Genomic DNA, 25,546 nt, shown 5'->3' with positions numbered 1-25,546 from the left:
GGGTGGAAAAGACCTAACATTTAAAATGTTTACAGTATATTTGCTGAAAGTGAATTTTATCAACTTTTAGGAGTACACAAGCATCTAGATTGCCACAAAATTAATGGACAAAAGGTAATAGTCAAATTTTGATTTTGTGGGGTCTTTTTATGTGAGAACTCCAAGCCCACGATCCTCTTTACTCCTGAGAGCAGCGCCTACATGGAGGACAACTCCATAACGCTCACTTGCAATGCTAGTGGACAGCCACTTCATGTTATCTGATGGTACAACTCTGCAGATCCCATCCCCACCCATCCTGCTTTAATGCTACAACCTCCTCAGGCTAAAGGCAGGGCACCGGGTGACAGTCTCACCTTGTCCAGCAGCACTCTGTATATCCAGGCCGTGACTTCAGCACATGCTGGGCGATATGTCTGTGAGGCATCCAATAAGCTTGGCTCTACCCAGGCTGAGGCTTTCCTGACAGTGGGTGAGTCTAGATGATATCGGGCCCAAACACAGTCTGGTACGACATTTGCATGGGCAGACACCACTCAGATTGTCTTCAAAAATGTGAAAGTGTAGTTCTCCAAGTAAATCATTTCAAATGCCAGGTGTAAGACCATGGCTTATCCATAAAGCCTGCAGGGCTGGTGGTGAGCCTCAAACAGGCCAGATTTATTGAAGAGTGAGAGAGGTATTGGTCTGGGAGGTGTGTATGTGAGATGGTGTAGGGCCCTGATTCTCTCTGGTATTTTAATGGCTGATGGGTGGAATGTGTGGCGGCTGGTGGCAGGCCCAGTTTGAGCTCTAGTGTTACTGGCTCTGGGCTGTTTGTTTTGTAAGGTAAACCAGTGCCACTCACATACAAGAACAGGCCCAATGAGTGACCCCAAAAACCAGCAACCAACCTCACCTCTCAAATAACTGCTTTTCAAATGTTTAGCTGGCTTTATTAAGTGGCTACCCCATTCGTCCTCTGTTATGACATATTTTAACAGTGCATGGTCACCCACAAACACACCAGAATTTACACACATTTTTACACAGAATTTACATCCTCTTTGTCCAATTACATAAATAATGTTTGACCAATGGACTGTCAAGCCAGTGTCAGATTTCTCCTAAATAGCATTGTTTCCCAGGTGGACCATTCTGGATGTAATGGGGTTTAATTCAAACAAATAAATAAAGTAAAGCTTTATTATGTAATGCTGGGCAGGTCACTGACTTGGTGTTTATGTTGAGCCAGGTTGCATTGTAAAAGTGTCTTGCCTTGCATTTTGTCAGTACAAATGGCTGTGTGTACTATATTACAATAATACTATAGGTAATATATAAAAAGAAAACAGTTTTTATAAACAGAATTTAAAACTTAAAAATATATTTTTTTTTCACTGCAAAAACTCATAGTGAACACAAAAATGATGTAGGGTGTTGTAAATGTTTGACAGGACATTGCAATTTGGCTGTTAAGATATGCTGAGTGTTTATTTGGGGCGTTGCTATGCGGTTGTTTGGGTGTTCTGGGTGGTTGCTTGGTGATAAGTTAAAAAGAGCCCCAAGTTTCCAATTTAATTCCATATATAATTCCAATATGCCAATATAAAGTTGTATGTCCAGTCACTAAGAAAAATAATAGCACACCTCTCCTCAACAAGCTGTACCATTTGAGGTATCATTCATATCTATAGCACAAGTGGTATAGGATGAGTTACACATAAATTGTAACTCTTGGGGTTAGTTTTTTTTTTTTTTTGTTTTGCAATAGTAATAGCAAGTAATGCTAACATTTGTCATAAAAGTGGAATTTTTTTTTTTTTGTGTGTGTGTGTTATAGAACCCCAGTCTAGTTCCATGTCTGGAGTTCCCATGGAGACACAGCCATCCATCCACCCTATCCAGAGTGATGAGGGGGATGAACTCTTTTCCCTAGGGGAGGAGGAGCTTGGAGACACCAAAGGACCACCGACTGAGAGAATCAGTGACAAGCCCAGACCTGAGGCACCAATCATAGTCAGCCCACCTCAAACGCACAAACCCAACATGTATGATCTAGAGTGGCGAGCAGGTCGAGACTGGGGCATCCCTATTAATGCATACTTCGTAAAATATCGTAAGGTAAGAAATAGTAAAATATGCTTATGGATTTTCCCATTAGTATTTTTTTACAGATGTACTTTTTAAAGGAAATTTGTGCAATTCTTTTTTTGATTTCCTAGTTTAAAACTTTAATGCATACCTCGGGTCTTTAGTGGCCTGGGACCTCATAGACCTTATTCACAGCAGCACCATTTTTGATTTTTGATGGGAATGGCAACGAGGCTGTGAGGGATAGACATACAGTATCTTCAGTGGACTATACTGCAGTTTAAAGTGTTTTTGGATCGTTCTGCAGACAAACCATTGAAGGAATATATTTCCAAGAACATTTAGTAGACAAACAACTCCAGACAACGAGTTGTGGAAAATCAGATGAGATCTAGGAGCTTTAAATAGATTTATTCTGTTTAATGAGGAATCAGTGAATCCCATTCTATTATTTGTTGCATCATCTCTTTTAAAGATGAAAAATAAAACACCAAAATATAACAGAATATGTTCTATCCTACTATTTTCTAATTGTCTTAAAAATTTGCAGTATGTGGGCATTTTGTAGATCCATTTGTGATAGATATATGTGACCCGAGGTATGTAATAATGTTTAAACGTCCATGCATTTAGACAACATGTAAGCCATTTGTAGGTTGATTTCCCTGAATTCTTATTTATTTATTTATTTATTTGTTATTTTATTTGTCATCCTGACACCTGTACCATGAAGGTCGCTGAACGAACTCAGGGTTTCAGGATTGGTTTCAGTTTGACAAATTCAAACCAATCCAATCAGGCTTAATTGGTACCATGATGCAGCTCATCAGCTTTCTCTGTCAACTCAGGCTTTGATCCTGACTTTAAGATTAGATTACGCACTCGTGCACATGAATGAGTGAAGTTTGCAGCGCACAACCAATCGTGCGAGAGAATGCGATTCACTTCTTGCGAGAGACTGCGGGATTTACCTCTTTGCTGAAAGCCAATGATTTAAAAAGTTAGGGGGCCTGGGTAGCTCAGTGGTAAAGATGCTGGCTACCACCCCTGGAGTTCGCTAGTTCAAATCCCAGGGTGTGCTGAGTGACTTCAGCCGGGTCTCCTAAGCAACCAAATTTGCCCGGTTGCTCACATGGGGTAACCTCCTCATGATCGCTATAATGTGGTTCACTCTCAGTGGGGCGCGTGGCGAGTTGTGCGTGGATGCTGCGGTGGATGGCGTGAAGCCTCCACACGCGCTATATCTCCGTGGTAACGCGCTCAACAAGCCACGTGATAAGATGCATAGGTTGACGGTCTCAAAAAAATATAACATATAAAAAAATATAAACAAATTAAAATGCATTAACACTGCTCAAGAGTTCAGCATGAAATCATGAAGACTTAAAACTCATGATTTACATAGTACAAGAGATAAATGTAAAATGATGAAGCAATTAAAGACATTTACACTAATTCTTAATGTGATAAAAATATATAAAATAGCTGGTATATCAGTGTGTAAATGAATTCATATAGGCATCATTCTTATTCATTTTAAAAGCTTAATATAGCTTTTATATTTATTTGAACTGAAAACTTTATATATCATTTAAAACTATTACAAATGAATATAGGCTACTATTGATTACAAAACAAAGAGAGACTATAAAGATGAAAATTCTCCCCAAGTTTATTTTCCTTTTTCAAAGTCTACCAGTTAGTTTATCAAAAAGTGTTTTTAGACAATGGAATAAACTACTTTGTAAATATACATGGGATAATAGGAAACCTAGAATTAGTCTTAAAATTCTTAAGTTGTCAAAAATGCTCGGAGGACTAGAATTCCCATATTTAATAAATTATTATAAAGCTGTCCAAATTCAACCTATAGTGATTTGGATGAACGAAGAATCGAAAGTGAAATGGAGGAAGATGGAAATCTATCAAATGGGGAACCTATTAGTATATCCCTGTTCCTACCCAAACAAAGCAACATATTTAAATCAATAGATAATATTTGTATTAATAGTACTTTTAGAATTTGGTTAGAAAAAAAAGAAAAATAGTACAATTAAGAAAGTTATGGTTAATTTACAAGAAATGTCTAAAGATCCTGATTTCATGCCAAATAGATTTGATAATATATTTACGTTTTGGGCAGATAGAGGTCTGAAAAGATATCACCAACTGTTCACTGATAAAGAAGTGGATACCATTTCAAACCTAGCAAAAAAAGCTTCCAAATTCACAATTTTATTTTTTATATTTACAGGTAAGAAGATATTTATTAACAGAAGTTAAAGTAAAAGAAATAAAAAAGGAAATGCATCCATTAATAAATTATATAACTAATCCAATAAAAATGTTAGGAATTTGAAAGAGTGCACTTGAAAGAGATATACAGGACACTCTGAATAAAATTATATGTAGGTGGGAGGATGAATTAAAAATAAAAATTAGTCAGCAAGAAATATCATTTAATACATTCCATACAACTCAAAATAGTGTTTTTAAGGAATATGCATGGAAGATACAAATGAGATTTTTTTAACACCTGTTAATCAAAGTAAATACAATAGTTTGGTAGAAGGGGATTGTTGGAGAAATTGTGGAGGAAAAAAAAGGTCATTATAGTCAAATTCTAAATGAGTGCTCTACGTTGACAACTTATTGGAATGAAGTGATTAGACAGGTTAATTGAATATTTAACTGCGCAATAGAAGTAAATCCAGAAAACCTTATTTTGGGTAAAATGCCAATGTCCTTAAGAAATAAAACTGAACAAAATATATTTAGGGTAATCAGAATAGCAGCTTTGAAACAGATTACAAAAAAATTGGCTTAAACCAGAACCCTCACAATTTCAAAGATGGAGGGAAACGATTTTGGAAATATGCCAAATGGAGAAAGTAACATTTAAAATTAACAATAAAAGTCAGAAATGTGAACGCAAATGGGATTTGCTTAAAAATATTATAAATTATTTTAGATTGTTTCCTTCAGATTCTTGATTTTTGAACAAAATTAGTTCAAATATGAGGTATCCTGTCTCATTTAATATTTTAAAAAAAAGAGGTGATGCCTTAACGCCACTTTATTTGAAATAAAATCTAACAGGTAAATGACTGAATTACACATGTTATTATAGAATATGTTGTGAATGGTTATTTGATTTGGTTATTCAAAATAACATTGTGTTTTTTATTTCTCTTTCTTGATGTACAATTTGTACATTGTCTTTAGTTAAAAAAAAAAGAAAAAAAAAGGCTACTATTGATTAATTAAAAAGTGAGCACTTGGAATACTGTATACAAAAAATTGGTATGCAATAATAAGATGTATTTGTTCTTCTTATAAAAGACATATTTTGTGTACTGCTTATATTGCTCATTGCTTAAATTATTATAACTTCAAGTAAAATACTGTATGTTCATCTTGAGTCCATGAAAGAAAGAAGGGGTTTGGGTGGCATTCACCCCTTTCCATAGCAATCTTGAGCTTTTAATATTTTAAAAACGATTATTTTTTGCAGGTATCATATTAATCCATCTTACTTGCTGTTTTATAGATAGCCTAATATATTATGTTTGTATTTTTAAAGATATTTTTTTCTATGGCTAAAGAGGGTAAAAGCAATTACATTTTAAATAAAATACAACACTCTTATCTGCTGAAAATCTACATTAAGATTCTCAAATAAATAATTTATCATGAAGAGTCGATTTTGTGGATTTCTAAGATTTTATTTGTAAAGTGTGCCATAAGAAGGAAACCTGCAATGGAGCAGATTAGCTATGCAGAGTAAGTTGCTATGGCGATGAACACCGCTAAAAGGCGACCAACTTTAATGGTACCTAAAACCTGTGGTTGAGGCAAACTAAACTAAAACCTACCTGGCTAGCCACCAAAACCGGCTTCGTGGTACAGGCCTCTGATTTTGCGACATAGCAACATAGGCTTAACCAATAATGTGAGTTTGAGTTTAGACTACCTGTTTGGACAAACATTACTATTGTTTCAATCACAAACAATCATTATTTTTGCAGTTCTATTTGGTGCCACTAGAGGCACAGAAACTACACACTTTACCTTTAAGTGGAACACGTAAAATATTCTGACTTCGTCTAGAAAGACTGAACTTACTCCACCCTCTTTTTTTTCCCCGACGTTAGTTATCAGGTCAGATTTATACCTATTAGATTTGAGAATGAGAACACGCTCATAACAACGCCCAGTGGCGTTTACTGTAAAAGTCAGTGCTAACACAATTCGGCTGTCTCTGCCAACTGAGAGCATTTTGGTAAGAAGTTGGTCATTTCCTTTTTAAAAGCCCATATTTTCTTCAATAATAAGCCCCCCTGGCTAATAAAACTCTGGTTCTTTTCAAGATAGTATTGGCAGCGTTTGTCGCATTGACTCAGGAAAAAGTGACACAGCTTGTGCTCTCAGGCATAGTTGAGTGGGTTGATCTTTTGTCATGTAGGAGAGAAAGAAAGAGACTCACTGTTCTTTGTTGGACTGGATGTGCAGTATGTGTGAACTTTTCCATCCCAGAAGTCAAAGTCAGTATGTGAGGGTTGATTCAGCACAGTATGACTGTAGTTACGATCACGAAATTCAGTTTGCGCACAAAGTCATGCACATGAAGTTGATTCTCGACAGCATGTGAACAAACAATAGGTACGCATGCGTCATTTCCACACTGAAAAGCACAGAATGGGAAATACAATTTAAAGAGACCAAAAATACATACAAGTTAGTGGTCTGGAAGATGTGAGAAACTTGTTTTTCTAAGGATTTTTTGTGTTTTGTATTTTACTTTTTGTTTAGTTGTTTTTGTTTTGTTTTTTGCTTTCCTTTTGTTTTTTCCTTCTTTTTTTGACTCCCTCTTCCAAATGCCTCGCCTTCCTCTTGCGTTCTTTCACTCTATCGCAATTTCATTTCGTTTAATTTTCATTGGCGATTAGTTGTGTAAATTGCTCACAAACAGGACAGGAAATAAGAAGCTGATTCTTTAAATGTGCACAGTGCAGCTACCTTGAGTCTTGTACTATGTGTTTGCCATTGCCAGTATGAAGGTCTTGGCACCTGCGACTAGCCGCAGTGTGTTTCACAAGTGTGCATTCTACAAGACCGTGAGCAACAGGCATGTGATCTGGGGCATTTTATCGCAGACTTAAAACATGAAACTGGTGACAGGCTTAATTCCTGTTGTGTGCACTTGGCTTAAGATTGTCCCCTGACTGTGTGTGTGCTGTATGTCTCTGTAGGTGGATGATATGGGGAACGTGGTGGGGAACTGGCACACTGTGCGTGTCCCTGGCAGTGAGAAGTCTCTGCCACTGTCTGAGCTGGAGCCGTCCAGCCTGTACGAGGTTCTGATGGTGGCCCGCAGTGCTGCAGGAGAGGGCCAGCCTGCCATGCTCACCTTCCGCACTGGCAAGGGTAAGAGAAGGCAACTTTAGGAAATCCTAAAGCTCAGTTTAACTTTTCCAGAACTGCTGATCTTTGATTACATCAGGCAGATGGATAAGTAAACTTGAAAAATGAATGAAAAGTAAGTCATTACTTAGTTATCTTATAAAAGTGTATAGAATGTCTGAGCTAAAAGATTACTGTGTCTGTCAAGCTCCAAAGAAGACAGCCTAAAATTATAACAATTTAAAGAGCACCAAAAAATTATTATACATTTTAAAGTTTAAATTGTGAGCTATATTCCAAGTCTTCTGAAGCTTTGTGTGAGGAACAGATAGAAATGTATGTCTTTATTTGCTGAAAGTCTTCCTCTGTAGTTCTTAGCTATTTTTAGCAAAAAAAAAAAAAACAAAAAAAACATGTATTTCGGACATTTCTATTATGTAGCTTCAGTAAACTTTAAAATATTCAATTTATTTAAAAATAGTATTTGCTCTGACAGCTATTCAATTTGATTATGATTATTTACTAAATCATTCAGTGCATCATGAAATTTGAAATTTGGTTGTGATTTGGTTTGATTCAATTGCATTTAAAGAAATTAATGAGCAATACATTATTATAGTATTAAGAATTGCATTTTGAATTTGAAATGAATGCATATCACATTATTATAATGTCATGAATTGTATTTTGGAAAAATAAATGAATGCGTTATACATTTTTATATGTACATTATACATTTTTGTATAATTTCAATCAGTTATTAAACTCCATAATTGATGCATGAATAAATGAATTTTCAATGTTAGATCAATGCATTGCAATACATTAATGCATATTTCTACTACTTAAAACATTTGAAATGCAAATTCTAGCTGGAAAGCAATTTTGTCATTGTCACGTGCTGCTCACAATATGCACTTTTAAAAAGCAAAGCAACCATCTGATCATAATGTTTTCCATCTCATTACAGCGACAGAGTACATGCCAGAACTCAAGCCACAGTGGCTACATAAACTTCATTATTTATCAAATCATAACCTCTTTCTCACTATCTTTCTTTCTTAGAGAGGGCCTCCCCCAATAAGAACCCCTCCAAGGCCCCGTTTGTGTCTATTCCAGAAAAAGCACCGGAGGATAAAACCACTAATACGCATTATGGAGTGGTTATTCATGATAGAGGTAGGAGGACGGCCCCAATACATTACTACACCACAAGGGCCTGACTTTTGCTTTCTAATGATAGGTGATGTACAGTGTCCCCAAAATATGACATTCAGACATTTTTTAGTGGGATCTATGTCTCCAAGCACTTTATGGGACTACTGTATTAACCCTTCTTAACATGCACTGGGTATTAAATGTATTTCTGTATTTAGAGAGTGCAAAAACAACTCCAGTGTGTGTGAGTGTACTGTAGATCCTATGGGCATGGGCCCACTTTTATTTGTTGCATAAATTTCTCTCTCTCTCTATCTTTCTTTGCTCTCATCTTTGTGTCTATGGCTCAGAGTCCATTCAGTAAGTACTCAATTGACTCATTGCATGCTGTTGGTCTGTTGTGTGTTGGTTTATTTTATCTTGGTCTGCTCTTTTAGTCTTTCAATAATCAATGTTGAGGTTAGAGCTTGCACTTGACATGAAAGCTTCTGTATATTTCAGGAAAACAGAGTAATCAGAGTTTGGTTTACAGTTGGGTTTTGTGAACCTCTGATTGGTTGGTTTCTCTCTTTAAGTTCCTGAGGCCCCAGACCGTCCAACTATCTCTATGGCAACAGAAAGCTCGGTTTATGTCACATGGATCCCACGAGCCAACGGCGGGTCCCCAATCACAGCCTTTCGTGTGGAGTACAGGACGCAGGGACGCAGTGGTGACTGGATCATTGCAGCCGATAACATCTCACCCCTTAAACTGTCGGTGGAAGTGCGCAACCTGGAACCAGGTGAGGTTACACCAAGGTAAATGTCAGGGAATTTCAAAATTGTGATTGTCAGGCCTGTAAAAATCATGGAAATTACTATTGTAAAAAGTAATAGAGATTTTGGGGGCCTGGGTAGCTCAGCGACTATTGATGCTGACTACCACCCCTGGAGTCGTGAGTTTGAATCTAGGGTGTGCTGAGTGACTCCAGCCAGGTTTCCTAAGCAACCAAAATTGGCCCGGTTGATAGGGAGGGTAACCTCCTTATAGTCGTGATTAGTGGTTCTCGCTCACAATGGGCCGCATGGCAAGTTGTGCGTGGATTGCGGAGAGTAGCATGAGGCTCCACATGCTGTGAGTCTCTGTGGTGTCATGCACAACGAGCCATGTGATAAGATGCGTGGATTGATGGTCTCAGAAGCGGAGGCAACTGAGACTTGTCCTCCACCACCTGGATTGAGGTAATTGAGTAACCGTGCCACCACGAGGACTTACTAAGTAGTGGGAATTGGGCATTCCAAATTGGGAGAAAAGGGGATAAAAAAATTAATTAAAAAAAGTAATAGAGATTTCTATGGTGAATATAATTTTTCCTAGTTATGCAAAGCTCTAAAATATTTCATTGGACATAAATTGCTCTTAAACATCTAGAAGTCTTGAAAGACTGGAAAAGTTATGAAAATGTATTGCTTGAAATGTTACACACAGGGATATAAATGTATGGCTAGCACAGTATTTTTATTTTCATATTCTGTAGATCTTAAAAATGTTTTCATGACAGGTTCCACATACCGTTTCCGTGTCATTGCCATGAATAACTATGGTGAAAGTCCCGCCAGTGCCGCCTCCAGGCCATACCAGGTCTCCCTTTCGAATCCACCTGTTTCAAACCGCCCGGTCACTGGCCCGCACATCTCTTCCACCGACGCTGTCAGCGATACTCAGATTATGCTTCGCTGGACTGTGAGTACATGAATGAAAACATGAATAAACACATATACTGTATACACACTGTATTACACAGTAACTGCAAATTAACCTAAAATCACTTAAATACATAATCTAGCTTTGTTACAAACCCTAGTGAGTTGCCTACCTAAACAGTAGGGGTGTAATGATTCACTTGTTTTTTCGATGCATCGATTAGTAATCCTGCCGATTCATATGCATCGATCTTGAAATATGATTTTTGAATCAAGAATCGTTAGTGTTGGTCAATACTCGATTTATACTGTTCAAAATCAAATGATTCGCAATTCAGCAAATCAGTATACAATATTTTAGAATATATAAATATTAAATTAGTTACATGTGCTATTTAAATGAGACGTGCGCTTCATTCTCTAGCGCATCCCGGAATGTGCGCCCTCACAGCTCTCCCGTCACAGACACGCGCTGCACTCTTCCATCACCCTTCACGGGATCGCGCCTGCTATCCGCTCCATCCGTAACTCTCACTGAAACTTTTTCTGAGCAGCTTTCCGAGTCTTTCAAGCACCTTATATCTGACATCTCCTCCGGATGGCCACTATCTCACGAGCAAATGACAGCTCGCAGTAGCGCTCTTGTCGCAAGTCAAACGGGCTCAAACATTTTGATACAGCTGCCAACTCGCTGCGTGGCCACTACATGGTCTCAAATTAAGGGGAGCTTTTGGCAAAAATGGCATTAATAATCATAAAAATGCTCCTGAAATGTAAAATATGGATGCAAAAAAATGCCTTTGTAATGATATAGTTGATGTTGATGTAATTTCTTGGGGAAGACATAATACATTCTCAGGCTTAAGAATTTGTGTTAATGAAGTGATTAAATTTACATTTTGACATAAACGGATAAGACACAGTTTGTTTTAAATTGTTAGAAATTGTTACTGGTATCATTGTTTAGTTGGGGACTTGGTGTGCAGAAAACATTTAAATTGAAGTCTTCTGTATGATTGCTTTTCTCTTTTCTTTGTTAACTTATTGTAGTCAGATAATGTTACTTTAATGTTGTAATATTTGGATTAGTTTACTGATTCAGGGTCCCCATGGTCATAGAAAACCTGGAAATATCAGGGAATTTTAAAATTGTGATTTCAAGGCCTGGAAAAATTATGCAAATTTATAAAAGACTTTAGAGTGAAATATGGAATATGGAATACTTTTCTAGCTATGTTCATCTCTGAAATATTTGATTTGCAGATTGTACTTTTGTATTATTATTGCATTTCAAGTAGCCTCTATGTACAGTACATGTACAATAATGTGTTTTCTTTAATCTTAAGTAGTTTGCCTTTCTTTTTCTTTCTTAAGACACATTAGGGGAAGTATTTAAAGAATACTATAAATATATTTTTTTTAAAAAATGCAGAATTGAATGGTTAATTGAACCCAATTTAAATGTGGATCGAATCGAATTGAATCATTTTGAATTTTCAAAAATCGTTCTTGAATTGAATCGGAAACCTGTGAATCGAATTGATTCGCTTTCAACCCAAAGACACCCATACTAGACAGCATTTTAATGTATCATACATGCTCCTGACCAGGGCCGGAGTGGCAATAGGGAAGATCGGGAGAATTCCCGCTGGGCCGGTCAAAAATTGGGCCGGTTAGGTCCGCATGTTGATTGACAAACTTTCATCACGTGTCTCATAACAGTTGCCAACAGTCCATAACATCCGGTATTTAAAGGATCAGAATAGCGTTCCATATGATAGCGGACGCAGTCTGTATTTTATCATCTCACACCCAAACAAATGAGAGAGTAGCCTGTGAGAGAAGAAACTGATGTTGCGCTTCACTTAACAGCGCGAGAAGGATCGTGGAAGATCCATCAAGTTTAATACAAGACCATCACAAGTTTAATACTGACTATAGTATCACAATCTCAATCAATTAATCTCTGAAATCCTCTTCCCTAGCAGTGCAGAATGATAATAAAATTATTTTTTGTCACAAAATAACAGAGTACTTAAAGTAAATAAATACAGATTCAACAACACGACATGAAAATAATGGGACTTTACAGCTCTAAAAAGATTAAACTCGACAAAAACAAACTGTTCAGAGTGCCTTCAATATTGTATCATGCGATAAAACCCTCTTAAAGAGACAGTAACCATTTGCCTTTGTCCTGAACATTTACATTCCAAGTAAAAGAAAAGTACAAATGTGTTATTTTTAGTCTTTTATTTCACTCTTATCATTGTAAAATGGCACGTTTTTGAATGGCATGTAAAAATGTAAAAACAATCACTCAACCTTAATTGTTTCACTGGATCTGTTGCTATTTTAATTATCTAAAATACAAAGCACTGACCATTTAAAGTGTGAGCCTGCACATCTTGAAAGAGTTATAAACAGTTACAGTTCTACAGTGTTATTATGTGCCTAGATAGTCTTTAAAATAAACTTAGTTTACCCAAAAATGAAATTTCTCTCATCATTTACTCACCCTCATGCCATCAAAGATGTGTATGACTTTCTGTCTTCTGCTGAACACAAATGAAAATTTTTAGAAGAATTTCTCAGTTCTGTTGGTCCTTTCAATGCAAGTGAATGGTGATCAGAACTCAGAAGGTACAAAAATCACATAAATGCAGCATAAAAGTAATCCATACAACTCCAGTGGTTTAATCTATGTCTTCAGAAGCGATATGATAGGTGTGGGTGAGAAACAGATCAATATTTAATTTTTTCTTTTTTCTTTTTTTACTATAAATTCTCCTCCCTGCCCAGTAGGGGGCGATATGCATATGTAAATCACCAAAAACAGAAGAAGAACTCTTAAGAGAGAAGAGTGCTTATGAAAGTGAAAGGGGAGATTTATAGTAAAAAATGACTTAATTATTGATCTGTTTCTCACTGCTTCTCATTTACTTGCATTGAATGGACCAACAGTTCTTCTAAACATCTTCATTCATGTTCTGCAAAAGAAAGTCATACACAACTGGGATGGCATGAGGGTGAGGAAATGATCAAATATCCCTTTAACATTCACTTATTTTTACAACACATACAATGATGTCTTATGACAAAGTGAAAATCTTGGTGAATGCCGTATGTGGTATAATGACATGGAGAGCTTAAATAATTTTCAAGTAATTACATATATTGCATATTTTTGCTGTGATCTTGTTTTATTGTTATCATCTTCACCTCCAACCCCCCTTTTGGGTGTGGGCTGACTTGGAAATGACATCCCACGCTGAATATGAATCCCACTCCGGCCCTGCTCCTGACCCAAAGACTTTTCCAAATAGCAGGCGACAAAATTATGCTCCCTTAAAAAAGACCTTGTTTTGGCAAAACTTAAAGTCAGTACCAGGATATATTGCAATGAACTCACTGAAAAAAATTCAGCCAAGATCCCTACAAAAAAAAAAAAAACCTGGCTAAATTGAGCCTAAGCTGAGATCAACTGAGGCCAGTAAACCAACTTAGACTGGTTAAGTGTTTTATTATTATTATTATTATTATTATTTTAGCAGAGATAGCGCACAAATTGAGAGAAATGTTGATAAAACTTACAATACAGAAAAGAATGGATACAAAAAAATACTATTTTACCCAATATTTGTGTGTGCTAAGTATTTTGATGTTAGCTTAGCAACATGCTAACATCAGACTATTGGACTATCAACTGTGAGCTTTATTTAAATCTTTTGTGCACTTTAAGTGATGTGCATCACTTATGAGGTTCCATGTTGGTTAGGATGTTCCCTTTGAAGGTAGCTGTCTATATAGGCAGTAGAGAGTGAGGCAACTCATTAGGTTTTGGAACAGAGTTTCTGTCAAGCACCTAATAAGTCATCACTGAATAAACTGTTTTTCTGTGCGTCCATGCTTCTGTATGTGTATTATTAGCACCATTATCTTAAAAAGGGTCTCACCACTTGTATAAACACATTTTGTTTCTGTTTCTGGCCTGTTGAAGGAATAACGCTGAACCTCACATTAACAGCTCAGAGGCTGGAGTACTGGTGTGTTTGTGTTTTAATATTAAGCATATGTCTTTTATGTCTAATGGCCATTTTAATTTTAATCCCATTTCATGCTTGATTTGAAAATGAGAGTATAGAAAGCATCCAGAACCAACCACATAACAAGCTTGCTCACAACACACCTCCCCTTTTTGTTTTTTTCTATGGTGTTAGTTGTGCCAAGCACTTTCCAGCACATTAAGCAAGAGTTTGTGTGTGTATGTGCAATTTTCCAGATACAGTGTAGCTTAGCTCTAATTTGGGAGTGGCTCTTTTTGCCATCAGCCCCTGAGAGCCATCACAGAATGCTCAATCAGACCACTAATTGGCACAGCCGATGTTTACTGCTGCCAATTTAGCAAGGAAACAGGTTTGGCTATACTTGCAAGGGCCAATTTTTGAAAATGTCCTCACTGATATTGTGCAACATGTCGAAAACCAACTTGTGAGGATATTTAAAGTGGTCTTCATTTTTAAATGCTAATAAATTGTGCAAATCATGTTTTGCTTGAAATCAAACAATGTCAACAGGTTTGTAGTAGGGTTAGAATTAAGTTTATGGTTGGGGTTTAGAAAATATCATCACATCCATATAAAGCTATTGTGTCTATGCGTCAAATATAGAGATACCAGTGTGTGTGTGTGTGTGTGTGTGTGTGTGTGTGTGTGTGAGTGTTTTCAGTACAGATTAAGAGGCCTTATCCAGATAGAGCTCTGAGGAGTGGAACGGAGCCAGCTATTTTTAGAAAACAGGCATGAGAGAAAAGGTTTGACATGCCTGAAAGACCCACAAAAGAAAGATAAAAGAAGAGAAGAAGATAGCAGATGTTTGTCTTTGAGAGTAATTCTAAGGATTTTCCTTTCCCTTTTAAAATAAAGAGTTTGATGTGCCATGCAGTACATACTTTTTTCATATGGTCTAGGATGTGACGTTGTGACATTCACAACGCATAGCTCCTTCTTCAGTCCACACAAACCATTTATTGAAACAAAGCTGTAAAAACGGGTCATTCAGATATCAACACGACCATGAACATATATGACCCCTCATGTTTACTTATAAATGCCCATGCTGTATATACTGTATATATTTATCTGAGGGGTGTTTTTACTCATTTCACATGCAAGGAGGTCAATTAATCAGATAAGCTAAACTGATGTTATTATTTGCATAAAGAAGCCTCAAAGACACAGCAGCAGCAGAAACAGCCCATGCAAGTCAGAGAGAGGCGGAGAAATGATCATATTAAACAAAATTATACATTTTTGGTGCATTTTGTGGTGCAAGTCGATTAAATGTTTTTATAGCATTATTACTATTTTATGCTTTAAACTTTTTGATAACATAACCAGGCCCAGACGGAATCAGCACATGCAAAACGCTGCAGAAAACTCTGCAGATGACCGCAGAATTGTGGCATCTGTTATTTATAAAAGTTCTACTTATTCTCCATCCCTTGCTTGGTTGTTTATCAAATATTTTGGCTAATTTTGTGATGCATTCAGTTACCAATAAGTGTGTAGTTCTCTCAGCTCCATTTACCACATTTTACTATGTTTAAATCCATTCTGCATAATTATGCAATTTTCCCTCAAAATCAGCCTAGAAAATGCACACAAAAAAAAAACAAAGAGTCATTTTAAACATCTACGTACATTTCATAAATGTTTTTCTAAATCTTGCATATTTGGTATGCATGCAGTTTTTATGATCTTGTATTAATTGAGAAAATACTCTGAATATTGTGCGTATAAAAAAAAAAAACAGGACTGTTTAAAAAAACAAATGTCATGCTAAAATTGTGAAAAACGTAAAAGAAATGGTGACCAGTTACAACACTTCCCCTTAAAAATTAATGAATAATTTTAACCTCAAGTCTACAGTAGAAGTTGAACAAAGAATTGTATGCCATGTCTTGTTATTTGTCAATTATCCAAGAGCAGACAGTGTCACAAGCACGGTTAACCTTTTCTCGGGTTCTACGGAATAATCTTTTGCCAGTGTAAATCAGTGAGACGGAAATGTATATTTTATACTTTAGTTTTCTCATTTTCTGTTTTTCACAGTACACTCCTTCCAGTAACAACAACACCCCCATCCAGGGATTCTACATCTACTACCGGCCGACAGACAGCGACAATGACAGCGATTACAAGAGAGATGTGGTGGAAGGTGAGGTCACAGTGTTTGCTTTTGTTCTTTTGTTGCTCATGTTGTGGATGGCCTGAGAGGGGAGTGGCTGGAGTGCGTAATAGTTTGTGAATTATTGCAAAATGAACCCTGACAAGGTGATCAAGACCTCAGCATGAAGCTGAGGGATTTTATTTTGCGATAAAGACCAGCTGGCTGTACATTATCCCACTTATTTCACAGATATTTGCCAAATGAATAAAGACAGGAACACGAAATATTAATTTGAGTTTAAATTATTTTATTATAATGAGATGAGAATATAAACTTTCACAACTATGTTGGAAATCAGTAGCCTGGGACAACAGTTTGTACAGTTAGGCAGTCAATTATACAAATATGTGTAGCACAGAGTGCTTTCATTGACAATGCAGAATGAAGAATTCCAGAAAGTGCGTAATTAGAGTGTGTAATGTATATCCTGTCTGAGAAGGGGCGGGGCAAGGGAAGCATAATCTGATGATTGATGTGTAGTGAGTCCTGCGCTCTCAGTAATGAGCCAGTGTAAAATGTGTTTTTAATAAATGGCTGCCGCACTAATGGGCCTGAACTGAAACTCGACACTGACCGCTTAGAGAGAGACTTGAGTTTCTGGGAGGAATGTTTACTGCCATCCTTCCTCTTTTTACTTTTTACCCCCTCTTTCTGTCTAAGCGTCCAGTGCAACCCTCATACCTCTCCTCAGCTGCCCAAATGGCGAGCTGTCAGAAATACACTGGGCAGATAAGATGCCCTCATAAATCTCGAGATTTACTAGCAGTCCATACAGTCTTTGAGAAAACTGAAGGGATACCCATGTAAATTTGTCCATTGCAGTGTTTCGTTTAGAATTTAGTTTAGTTTCCCAACCTCCCTCTCAGTCGGGTGGCGAAATGACCAAGGGAGACATCAAAAATCACATCCTTGTACCGGCCCTGGTTTGCAAATTATACTTCTGTAATCTGTCATATTCCTAAATGAAAAAGGATATTCAGTGAGAAAAAAAATTATGAGTGGGCCTTCGTTTTATCCTTAAGGAATGGTGAAAAGTGGGTGTTACATACCAGAATGGAGTGAGTGTTTGGACAGGAACGGTTGAAAAGTAGTGGGATTTGTGACATCAACCAAAAAGGAGCCAAAAGGAACCAAAAAGGAACATCATCTCAGAGGCGAAGATAATTAAAAAGACAGCATTTTTTATTTATTTTATTTATTTATTTTTATTAACATGCACTGATAATTTTAAGGCTGCATCAACAATAATGTGCATTGATTTTGCTATGTTTACACCTCTCATCCACACTGGAATGGTGATTTCCTCCACTGAAAACAGAGACTTTCAAAAGCATTCTCCATAATTGCATAATTTGGAAAACGACGACTTTAAGAAACGGAAAACGGAGATTTCAAACTAAGATAAGTGTGGATGTGGCCTTAAACCAGGAATGTACATTAAGGAAGTAAATAGCGTGAATTTGGATTTCATATTTACTTTTTACTACATGCTAGATAAAACAATACTATTTTTGCAACTTTAAATATTATTATTATGATTATTTAAATACTATTTTTCTACTCTTTTTCTTTTTTCTTTTCTAATATTTTTCTTTTAACTTTACCATTTATAACAGCAGAACTCTTTTTTTGAATATGGATCTTTAAAGGAATAGTTCACCAAAAAATAAATATGCTCTCATCATTTACTCACCCTCATGTCATCCCAGATGTGTATGACTTTCTTTCTTCAGCAGAACACAAATGAAGATTTTTAGAAGAATATTTCAGCTCTGTAGGTCCATACAATGCAAATGAATGGTGACCAAAACTTTGACGCTCCAAAAATCACATAAAGGAAACATAAAAGTAATCCATATTTTAAGTGTTTAAATCCATGTCTTCTGAAGCAATATAATAGTTTTTACTCTAAATCTCCACTTAAACTTTCACTTTCAGATGTAAAAGTGACAGTGAAGATTTAGAGTAAAAAAAAAAAAGACTTAAATTTGTATCTGTTTCTCACCCACACCTATTATATTCCCTTCTGAAGACATGGATTTAAACACTGGAGTTCACTTGTATTGTATGGACCAACAGAGCTGAGATATTCTTCTAATAATCTTTGTTTGTGTTCTGCTGAAGAAAGGAAGTCATTGACATCTGAGATGGGATGAGTAAATGATGAGACAATTTTCATTTTTGGGTGAACTATCCCTTTAACTAAACATTGTCCTATAAATATCCAGATTCCGTAATCGTTTTGACGGGCTTAGCAAACAATTGTTACACTGATTTGAATCAGTATGATCGATTTATGATCGATTCATGAAAAGAATTGTCTTGTTTCAGCACTGGAGTCATTCATTTGTAAATGAAACGGACAACACTGGTTGCATTGAAAGTTTGTTTTTGCCTGCACAGTGCATTTAACCAAGACAACGCAATAGAAATTGTTTTTGTATTATTTTGAGGTACACATTTGCACATTCAATTCAAAATGCTAATTCACAACTAGAGTAAAAATCTTGCCGTGGCACTGTAGATTCAGTAATGATGCAGGAAATACTAGTATATTATGTGTGTGCAAGAGCAAATACAGCATAAAACAGTAAGTCTACAAGTGTCTGTATTGTGTTTTTTCTTTCTCATTATGCAGTTTAGCAGCTGGTTGTTTAGAGTGCTCCATGCCTTCACTGTATTAAAATGTGAAGTAAGCTACACAAAAAAAAATATTGTGCCACAAACTGTAATTAGAGAGCTGGCCCTGAATATACATGTATGTGTGTTAGAGACTGTGGCGAGCGGCTGCTACGATGTGTGTGTGCACAAAGGGTCATAAGTGTTTTCAGTGGGAATACTGGAGCTGCGCCAGAACAAACATTAAGCTGCCTTATAAGGAGGCTGTCTGGAGCAGAGCAACTGTCTGAATTCTACTGGAACTCGAGCGAGCGAGAGCGTGTGGAGCTAGAGAGAAAAATTAGATTGAGCAAATGAATTGTGGTTTGGAGAGAACAACACATGCTTTGAGAGAGGCCCGTCTCATTCAGTAATATCACTCTCTTTTATGCCTCTTCCCTCCAGGCTTCAAATTCTGGCATATGATTGGTCAGCTCCAACCAGAGACATCCTACGACATCAAGATGCAGTGTTTTAACGACGGCGGCGAGAGCGAATATAGTAACGTCATGATCTGTGAGACCAAAGGTGAGAGATAGTGGAATGCTATACTTAACCTGCAGACAGGAACCCATAAAGCCCCTGCGGTAATGACAGAGTAAAGCAAGCTATCGTTTTATTATAGGCGAGACAATGAGAGACATTGTGCTATGTCTCCTTGACAACATTCGCTGATAACTGCCCTTAATGCAACACTGTTAAAAATCAAACCAGAAAGTCACTGACAGCCAGAGAAAATACAAACAGACTGTGCAAGACTACTATCTACTTTAACAGACACATTGTTATATGCAAAAGCCGGGCATTAAACTCTATTACTATGGCTCATACTTAAGATGAGGGATTTTTAAAGACCCCTAACCCTACATATTAAACTTTGATGTGCAAATTCTGCACTGTTTGTTCAGTGTTGGGGAAGCTGCCTTTAAAATTTAGCTTCCCAAGCTTCTGTAGTTAAACTATTTAAAGGGATAGTTCACCCAAAAATGAAAATACTCTCATCATATACTCACCCTCATGCCATCCCAGATATGTATGACTTTCTTTCTTCTGCTGAACACAAACAAAGATTTTTAGAAGAATATTTCAGCTCTGTAGGTCCATACATTGCAAGTGAATGGTGGCCAGAATTTTGAAGCTCCAAAAAACACATAAAAGCTTCATAAAAGTAATCCATAACACTCCAGTGGTTTAAGCCATGTCTTCTGAAGTGATATGATAGGTTGTGGGTGAGAAACAGATCAATATTTATGTCCTTTCTTACTATAAATCTCCACCTTTGGCCAGCCCCAACCAGTAGGTGGCGATATGCACGAAGAATGTGAATTGCCAAAAAAAACAAAAGAAGAAGAATGTGGAAGTGAAAGTGAAAGTGGAGAATTATAGAAAAAAAAGGACATTCGCAATATATTGTGACAAATGCAGCAAAAAAAAAAAAAGCTGAACATCATTAACACTAAGTTAGTAGCATCGCTACATTTAGTTTTCTACTCCCCAACACTGCATTTGCTTTTAAGGACATGATTGATTCCTCAAAACATGTTTATTTAGCTGAGCAATTTGAAAAGATTTTTTACAAAGTCAGGCCTTTTTTATGTTATATTGAGTTATACTGAGTTTTTAGCGAAAATAGATTTTAAAAAATTTCATAGGTTTTCAATCACTACGCCTTTTATTGTATTCAATTTTTTTTCACCATGAAAAAAGACACGGAAGCTGGCATGGCGTTAAATCGCTTATAAACAAACAAACTTTTCTGAGCAATCTGACTTTTTTTTAACAAGTTTTACCTGGAAAACATCAAAGTTCTTTTTTAAGGCAAGTCAGTCCATTCGGCGGCCATCTTTGGAATGCTGCCAGGCAGCTTTTTTCAATGTAAACAATCAGCATAAAAGTACATGTCCTGTCTACTTGAATGGGCAAAGACTGAAATTGACTGAAAAAAGACAAAATGGTTGGTCAAGATTACAATGAAAGAACATCAGCAGTAAAATCTGACTACACTGTTATCATCAGTTGTGCTTCTTTAGCTCAGATCACGCTAAAAAAGGCAATTTTTCATGCTAGTTCAGCTAATGCGCATGCGCTTTCTCAAGCTGACTGACGGGTGGTGTCTATATCTAAAAAGTGATTGGCTCTTTTACCTGTAAAGCTGGACTTCATTTTCTACATCCATCATATTGGCTGTTCCATTTTCTCCATGTTCCAATTTGTCATTTTAAAAGCAGTAGTCTGTCTCTGCTAAACTGTCTCTGAAAACATCCAGTAAACCTGAGCAACCGCATATCAAACCGCTAAAAAACACTCCAAACACCCCTGCAACCACATAGCTACACACTGAAAACCACTGAGAACACCCTAGAAGCTGCATAGCAACACCCTGGCAACCTCCAGAACACCTTGGCAACCGCACAGCAACACGCTAAAAAGTACTCCGAACACTTTAACATTCTGGAAGCAAGTTTTGCATGCACAATTTCTTCAGAAAGTATTAACAAAAAATTGTTTTGTTTGTTTGTTTCTTCACATACCTTCACAGGACGATCTCAACAACAGAGATTGTCATGTCATTTTTTGAAGACATCTAGATGTTTTGTTCTCTCTCTCCCTCTTTAGCCCGTCAGCTTCCAGGTGTGCCCAGTCAACGCCCCATCACCCCTCCAGGCACGTACCCGGTTGATACGCCCAGCCAGCCAGGCGGTCTGCTCTACCTGATCGTGGGCTGTGTTCTGGGTGTCATGGTTCTCATTCTGCTGGTCTTCATCGTCATGTGTTTGTGGAGGAACCGTCAGCAGAACAGTCTACATAGTAAGTGCTGGACTTGATGTCTCCTTCCTGGTCTAGTTGTTTGTTTTTGGTTTGTCTCATTCAGACTGTGTATAATATTTTAACATTAATTAGATCACAATTAATCTTTGCTAACTTTCCCTTCCTTTATTAAAGTACTGTGACAGCACAATGGTTCAGTTATGGCATCAGATGGTAAAACCATGATATTTTAATATATACAATGGTATTGTTTAATTCCCATGTACTTATACCATGGTACGTCAAAGAATTCCATTTAACAACTGTTGCGTCCAAAATAGCTGGAATTTATCACAACACAACCTAAAACCTTGGTACTTTTATCATTACTGTTGTTATTATTATTTTATTCAGGTGTAGTAATGAGACCAACATCATTGTATTGTTTTGTTTTATGTTGCACGGCTGTAAGGTTAGAGGTTAAGAATGTGTCAAAATTCTTGTGAAATGTACTTGGAGTCCACTTCCTGATCTAGGCCAGGTTTTCAGTCCTACTTCTCATCAGACGGCCCTTTGAAGTTCTCTTTCTTTTTCTTTCCCTCTCTCAATGAGATTGAGTAACAGAGTAAACAGTGCTGGTCACAGCAGTGTGTATAAGTAGTAACACAGACACTCCTCTCCTGAAATAGGCCACAAACGGGCCCTGTGTTATCTTTGATCAGACATACTCTAGTTTGCTGCTAGGCAGTTTTTTGTGTGTGTTTGTTGTAAACATTTTCATGTTCTAATTGTATAAATTTGGTGCTGTATTTTCAGCATTTGTTCAATTTAGTATTGACATGTTGACTATCATTTGAATATATTAAATAGATTAAAATCTAGTTATCAACATCAGGATTTTAGGTTAAAACTTTGAAAAAGGTCGACATTTTAAAAGTACAAATTATTCATGTATTTTCATTTAATATAGTCATAAAAATGTATGCATAATAATTATAACAAACTTAGAAAAATGTTGTTTAAAGGGTTAGTTCACCCAAAAATGAAAATCCTCTCATGATTTACTTACCTTTAAGCCATCTCAGATGTGTATGACTTTCCTTCTTCAGATTTTAATAAGCAGATTTCAGCTCAGTTTGTCCATACAATGCATGCAAATGTGTGCCATCAGGCTGCTGGCTGTTTAACGGTTCAAAAGGGCATATTTCAAACAGAAATACAGCACTGGACGGAAGCAACGGTTTAAAGTTAAAAACTTTTTAATTATCGATTTGTTTCTTATACCAACCTGTCGGTTTGCTTCAGAACATTACTTGATCAACTGGAGTCGTGTGGATTACTTTTATGCTGCCTAAATCTGCCTTATGGATCGTCAAACAGTCAGCAGCGTGATGGCACCCATTTACCTGCATTGTATGAAAAAACAGAGCTGAAATCTGCTTATAAAAATCTTCACTTCAGTTCTGCTGAAGAAGGAAATTCATACACATCTGGGATGGCTTAAAAATAAGTAAATCATGAGAGAATTTTCATTTTTGGGTGAACTATCCCTTTAATGAGTTTTAGATTGAGGATAGCATGTCACACCACAAGTCAATTTCCCAAAAGTATTTCAAGTCAATTTCCCATTAATAAACGTTATGACAAATTTTTAAATGTTCTTTGTAGAATACGACCCTCCGAGTTACCTGTACCAGTCTGCGGAGATGAACAGCCATGTTCTGGAATATTCCACCCTGCCTGGCTCCAGCCATGTGAATGGAAGTGTACATACAGGCTGTGGGCACACTGCTTCCATGATGCCCCAGGCCTGCCATCACCTCCACCACAAGCTACCCAACGGACTGGCTCTGCTGAAAGGATCAGGGGCCCTCTACCCTGCTGGGCATTCCCACACACATGACACCTCTCTACCCCACAACACCATGGAGTACGATCACTCACACCCTCACCACCTTCATAATGTGAGTAAATGTTTGTGCAAAATCTTCCCCTCTGCTGTAACTTGCAAATTCTATTTGCAATCACAGATCAGATTTGTTGTGTCAAGGTGTGGCACACCTGACGACATCAACGACACCAAATGCCATTGGTTGTCACGTTGTGTTACTGTGGCAGGGTGAGCAAGAGACAGACACCTCGGAAAGGCGTTTATTGAAATAATAACAGAAAAAGGGGAATAAAGTGTCCAAAACAAAGGGGAATTTGGTGTCCTCGCAGTGCATGGGGCTATGTGCAGGAAAGGTAGTGCAGAGAGGGTAAGGTCCAGGCACTAGTGTGCAGGGTCCTGCAGCCGCAAGCGCTCCCCTCGTAGATTCCGAGGCGAGTGTGGCGGTGGCTCTTCTTGAGTTTCTTGGAATCGAATGTTTAAATTTATATAGTATATTATAGTATAGTATAGTATAGTACAGTATAGTATAATACTATAATAAAGTATAGTAATTTGTATAATGTATAATGTGAGACTATGCTGTATTGCAAATGTAGCAGCGGAGTGCCTTCAACCACTTTAGTCATGACTACATTCACAGTATAGCATTGCCTTGACTGCTTGTTGCTTTTATAAAATGGTTACTTCACAACAACAACAGCAAAAAAAATATACATTATTGTACCAAGCCAGTTCATTAAATTCCATCTTTGTACAAGAAAACATAGTCCCTGACATGTTAACATGTAAAGGTTAATAGTTGTCCTCATTGTTTGCTTTGCAATAATATACACTAACTAGCTGAACAGGTGTTTTGTGTCATAGCTGTTACTATATCATGTATTTTAACACAGCTGAAGCTAACTGTTTTATAATGTATAGTACGGGATAGTAAAATATAGTGCAGTGTACTATAGTACAGTTATCCTGAAAGTGATATGCAGTTACGTATTTCCAATTATATGTGTTTTACATTATTGCTTGAGTAATAAGAATTGAAATGCATCATGTGTTCTTTGTGATCTGTAAAGCTCATGTCCAGTATCTGTTTTGGCAGGGTGGTGGTATATACACTGCTCTGCCCCAGAGCGACTCATCTGACTGCATGAGCTGTCAAAACTTCTGCAACAACAACAGGTGAGAGTGAGAGAAAGAGAGAGAGAGAAAGAGTCAAGCCCAGTAGCTTGTTAATGTTTGGTGTTTACATGCCTGGAGAATTATGTTTTGCTCAGCACGCCTCCAATCAGCAAACCAATCATCTGCCCCATCTGGATCTCATTTCACCCCTGACCTGAGCTTATTCTGTTCTGCTCCAAACACATACATACACAAACGGCAGCTCGCCTCCATGAGATTTGTTTGTGTACTTTAATGTGTCCGGCAGTAACAGTTTACACTGAATGCACCCTTGCTTCAGTCATAATGAGCAGAGTGTTTATTTAAGCACAGCCAGCAGGAGAGCAGAGGGAAAACCATCGGAATGGAGCTGATATCAAGGGGGTTTACAGCTTACTAACTAACTGTATATGCTTTATATCCCTCATTATTCCCTCAGTGCACATACGGTTATCTATCAGTATATTTATGCTCTCAGGTATTGTTTGTTTGTATGTTTATGCATATGTCTATGTTGAAGCCTCTACATCTTATCAGCATGTGCAA

The 25,546-nt window shown here is 37.1% G+C and overlaps 1 protein-coding gene across 1 annotated transcript in view; it reads left to right on the top strand.

The window, feature by feature from the left end:
* Positions 1 to 25,546, top strand: part of LOC127416744 (cell adhesion molecule-related/down-regulated by oncogenes-like) — a 69,906-nt gene that overhangs the window by 40,724 nt on the left and 3,636 nt on the right. The window contains exons 8-17 of the mRNA XM_051656263.1: positions 1,823 to 2,103; positions 7,326 to 7,500; positions 8,542 to 8,655; positions 9,210 to 9,416; positions 10,176 to 10,357; positions 16,431 to 16,536; positions 19,612 to 19,734; positions 21,823 to 22,014; positions 23,623 to 23,918; positions 24,942 to 25,021. Coding sequence (XP_051512223.1) covers positions 1,823 to 2,103; positions 7,326 to 7,500; positions 8,542 to 8,655; positions 9,210 to 9,416; positions 10,176 to 10,357; positions 16,431 to 16,536; positions 19,612 to 19,734; positions 21,823 to 22,014; positions 23,623 to 23,918; positions 24,942 to 25,021 — 1,756 coding nt within the window. The remainder of the gene's footprint in view (positions 1 to 1,822; positions 2,104 to 7,325; positions 7,501 to 8,541; positions 8,656 to 9,209; positions 9,417 to 10,175; positions 10,358 to 16,430; positions 16,537 to 19,611; positions 19,735 to 21,822; positions 22,015 to 23,622; positions 23,919 to 24,941; positions 25,022 to 25,546) is intronic.

This window comes from Myxocyprinus asiaticus, chromosome 26 (assembly GCF_019703515.2).
Source record: "Myxocyprinus asiaticus isolate MX2 ecotype Aquarium Trade chromosome 26, UBuf_Myxa_2, whole genome shotgun sequence".
NCBI lineage: Eukaryota > Metazoa > Chordata > Actinopteri > Cypriniformes > Catostomidae > Myxocyprinus > Myxocyprinus asiaticus.
The sequence above is the reverse complement of the archived record's forward strand: the minus strand, read 5'-3'. Positions and strand labels throughout refer to the sequence as shown.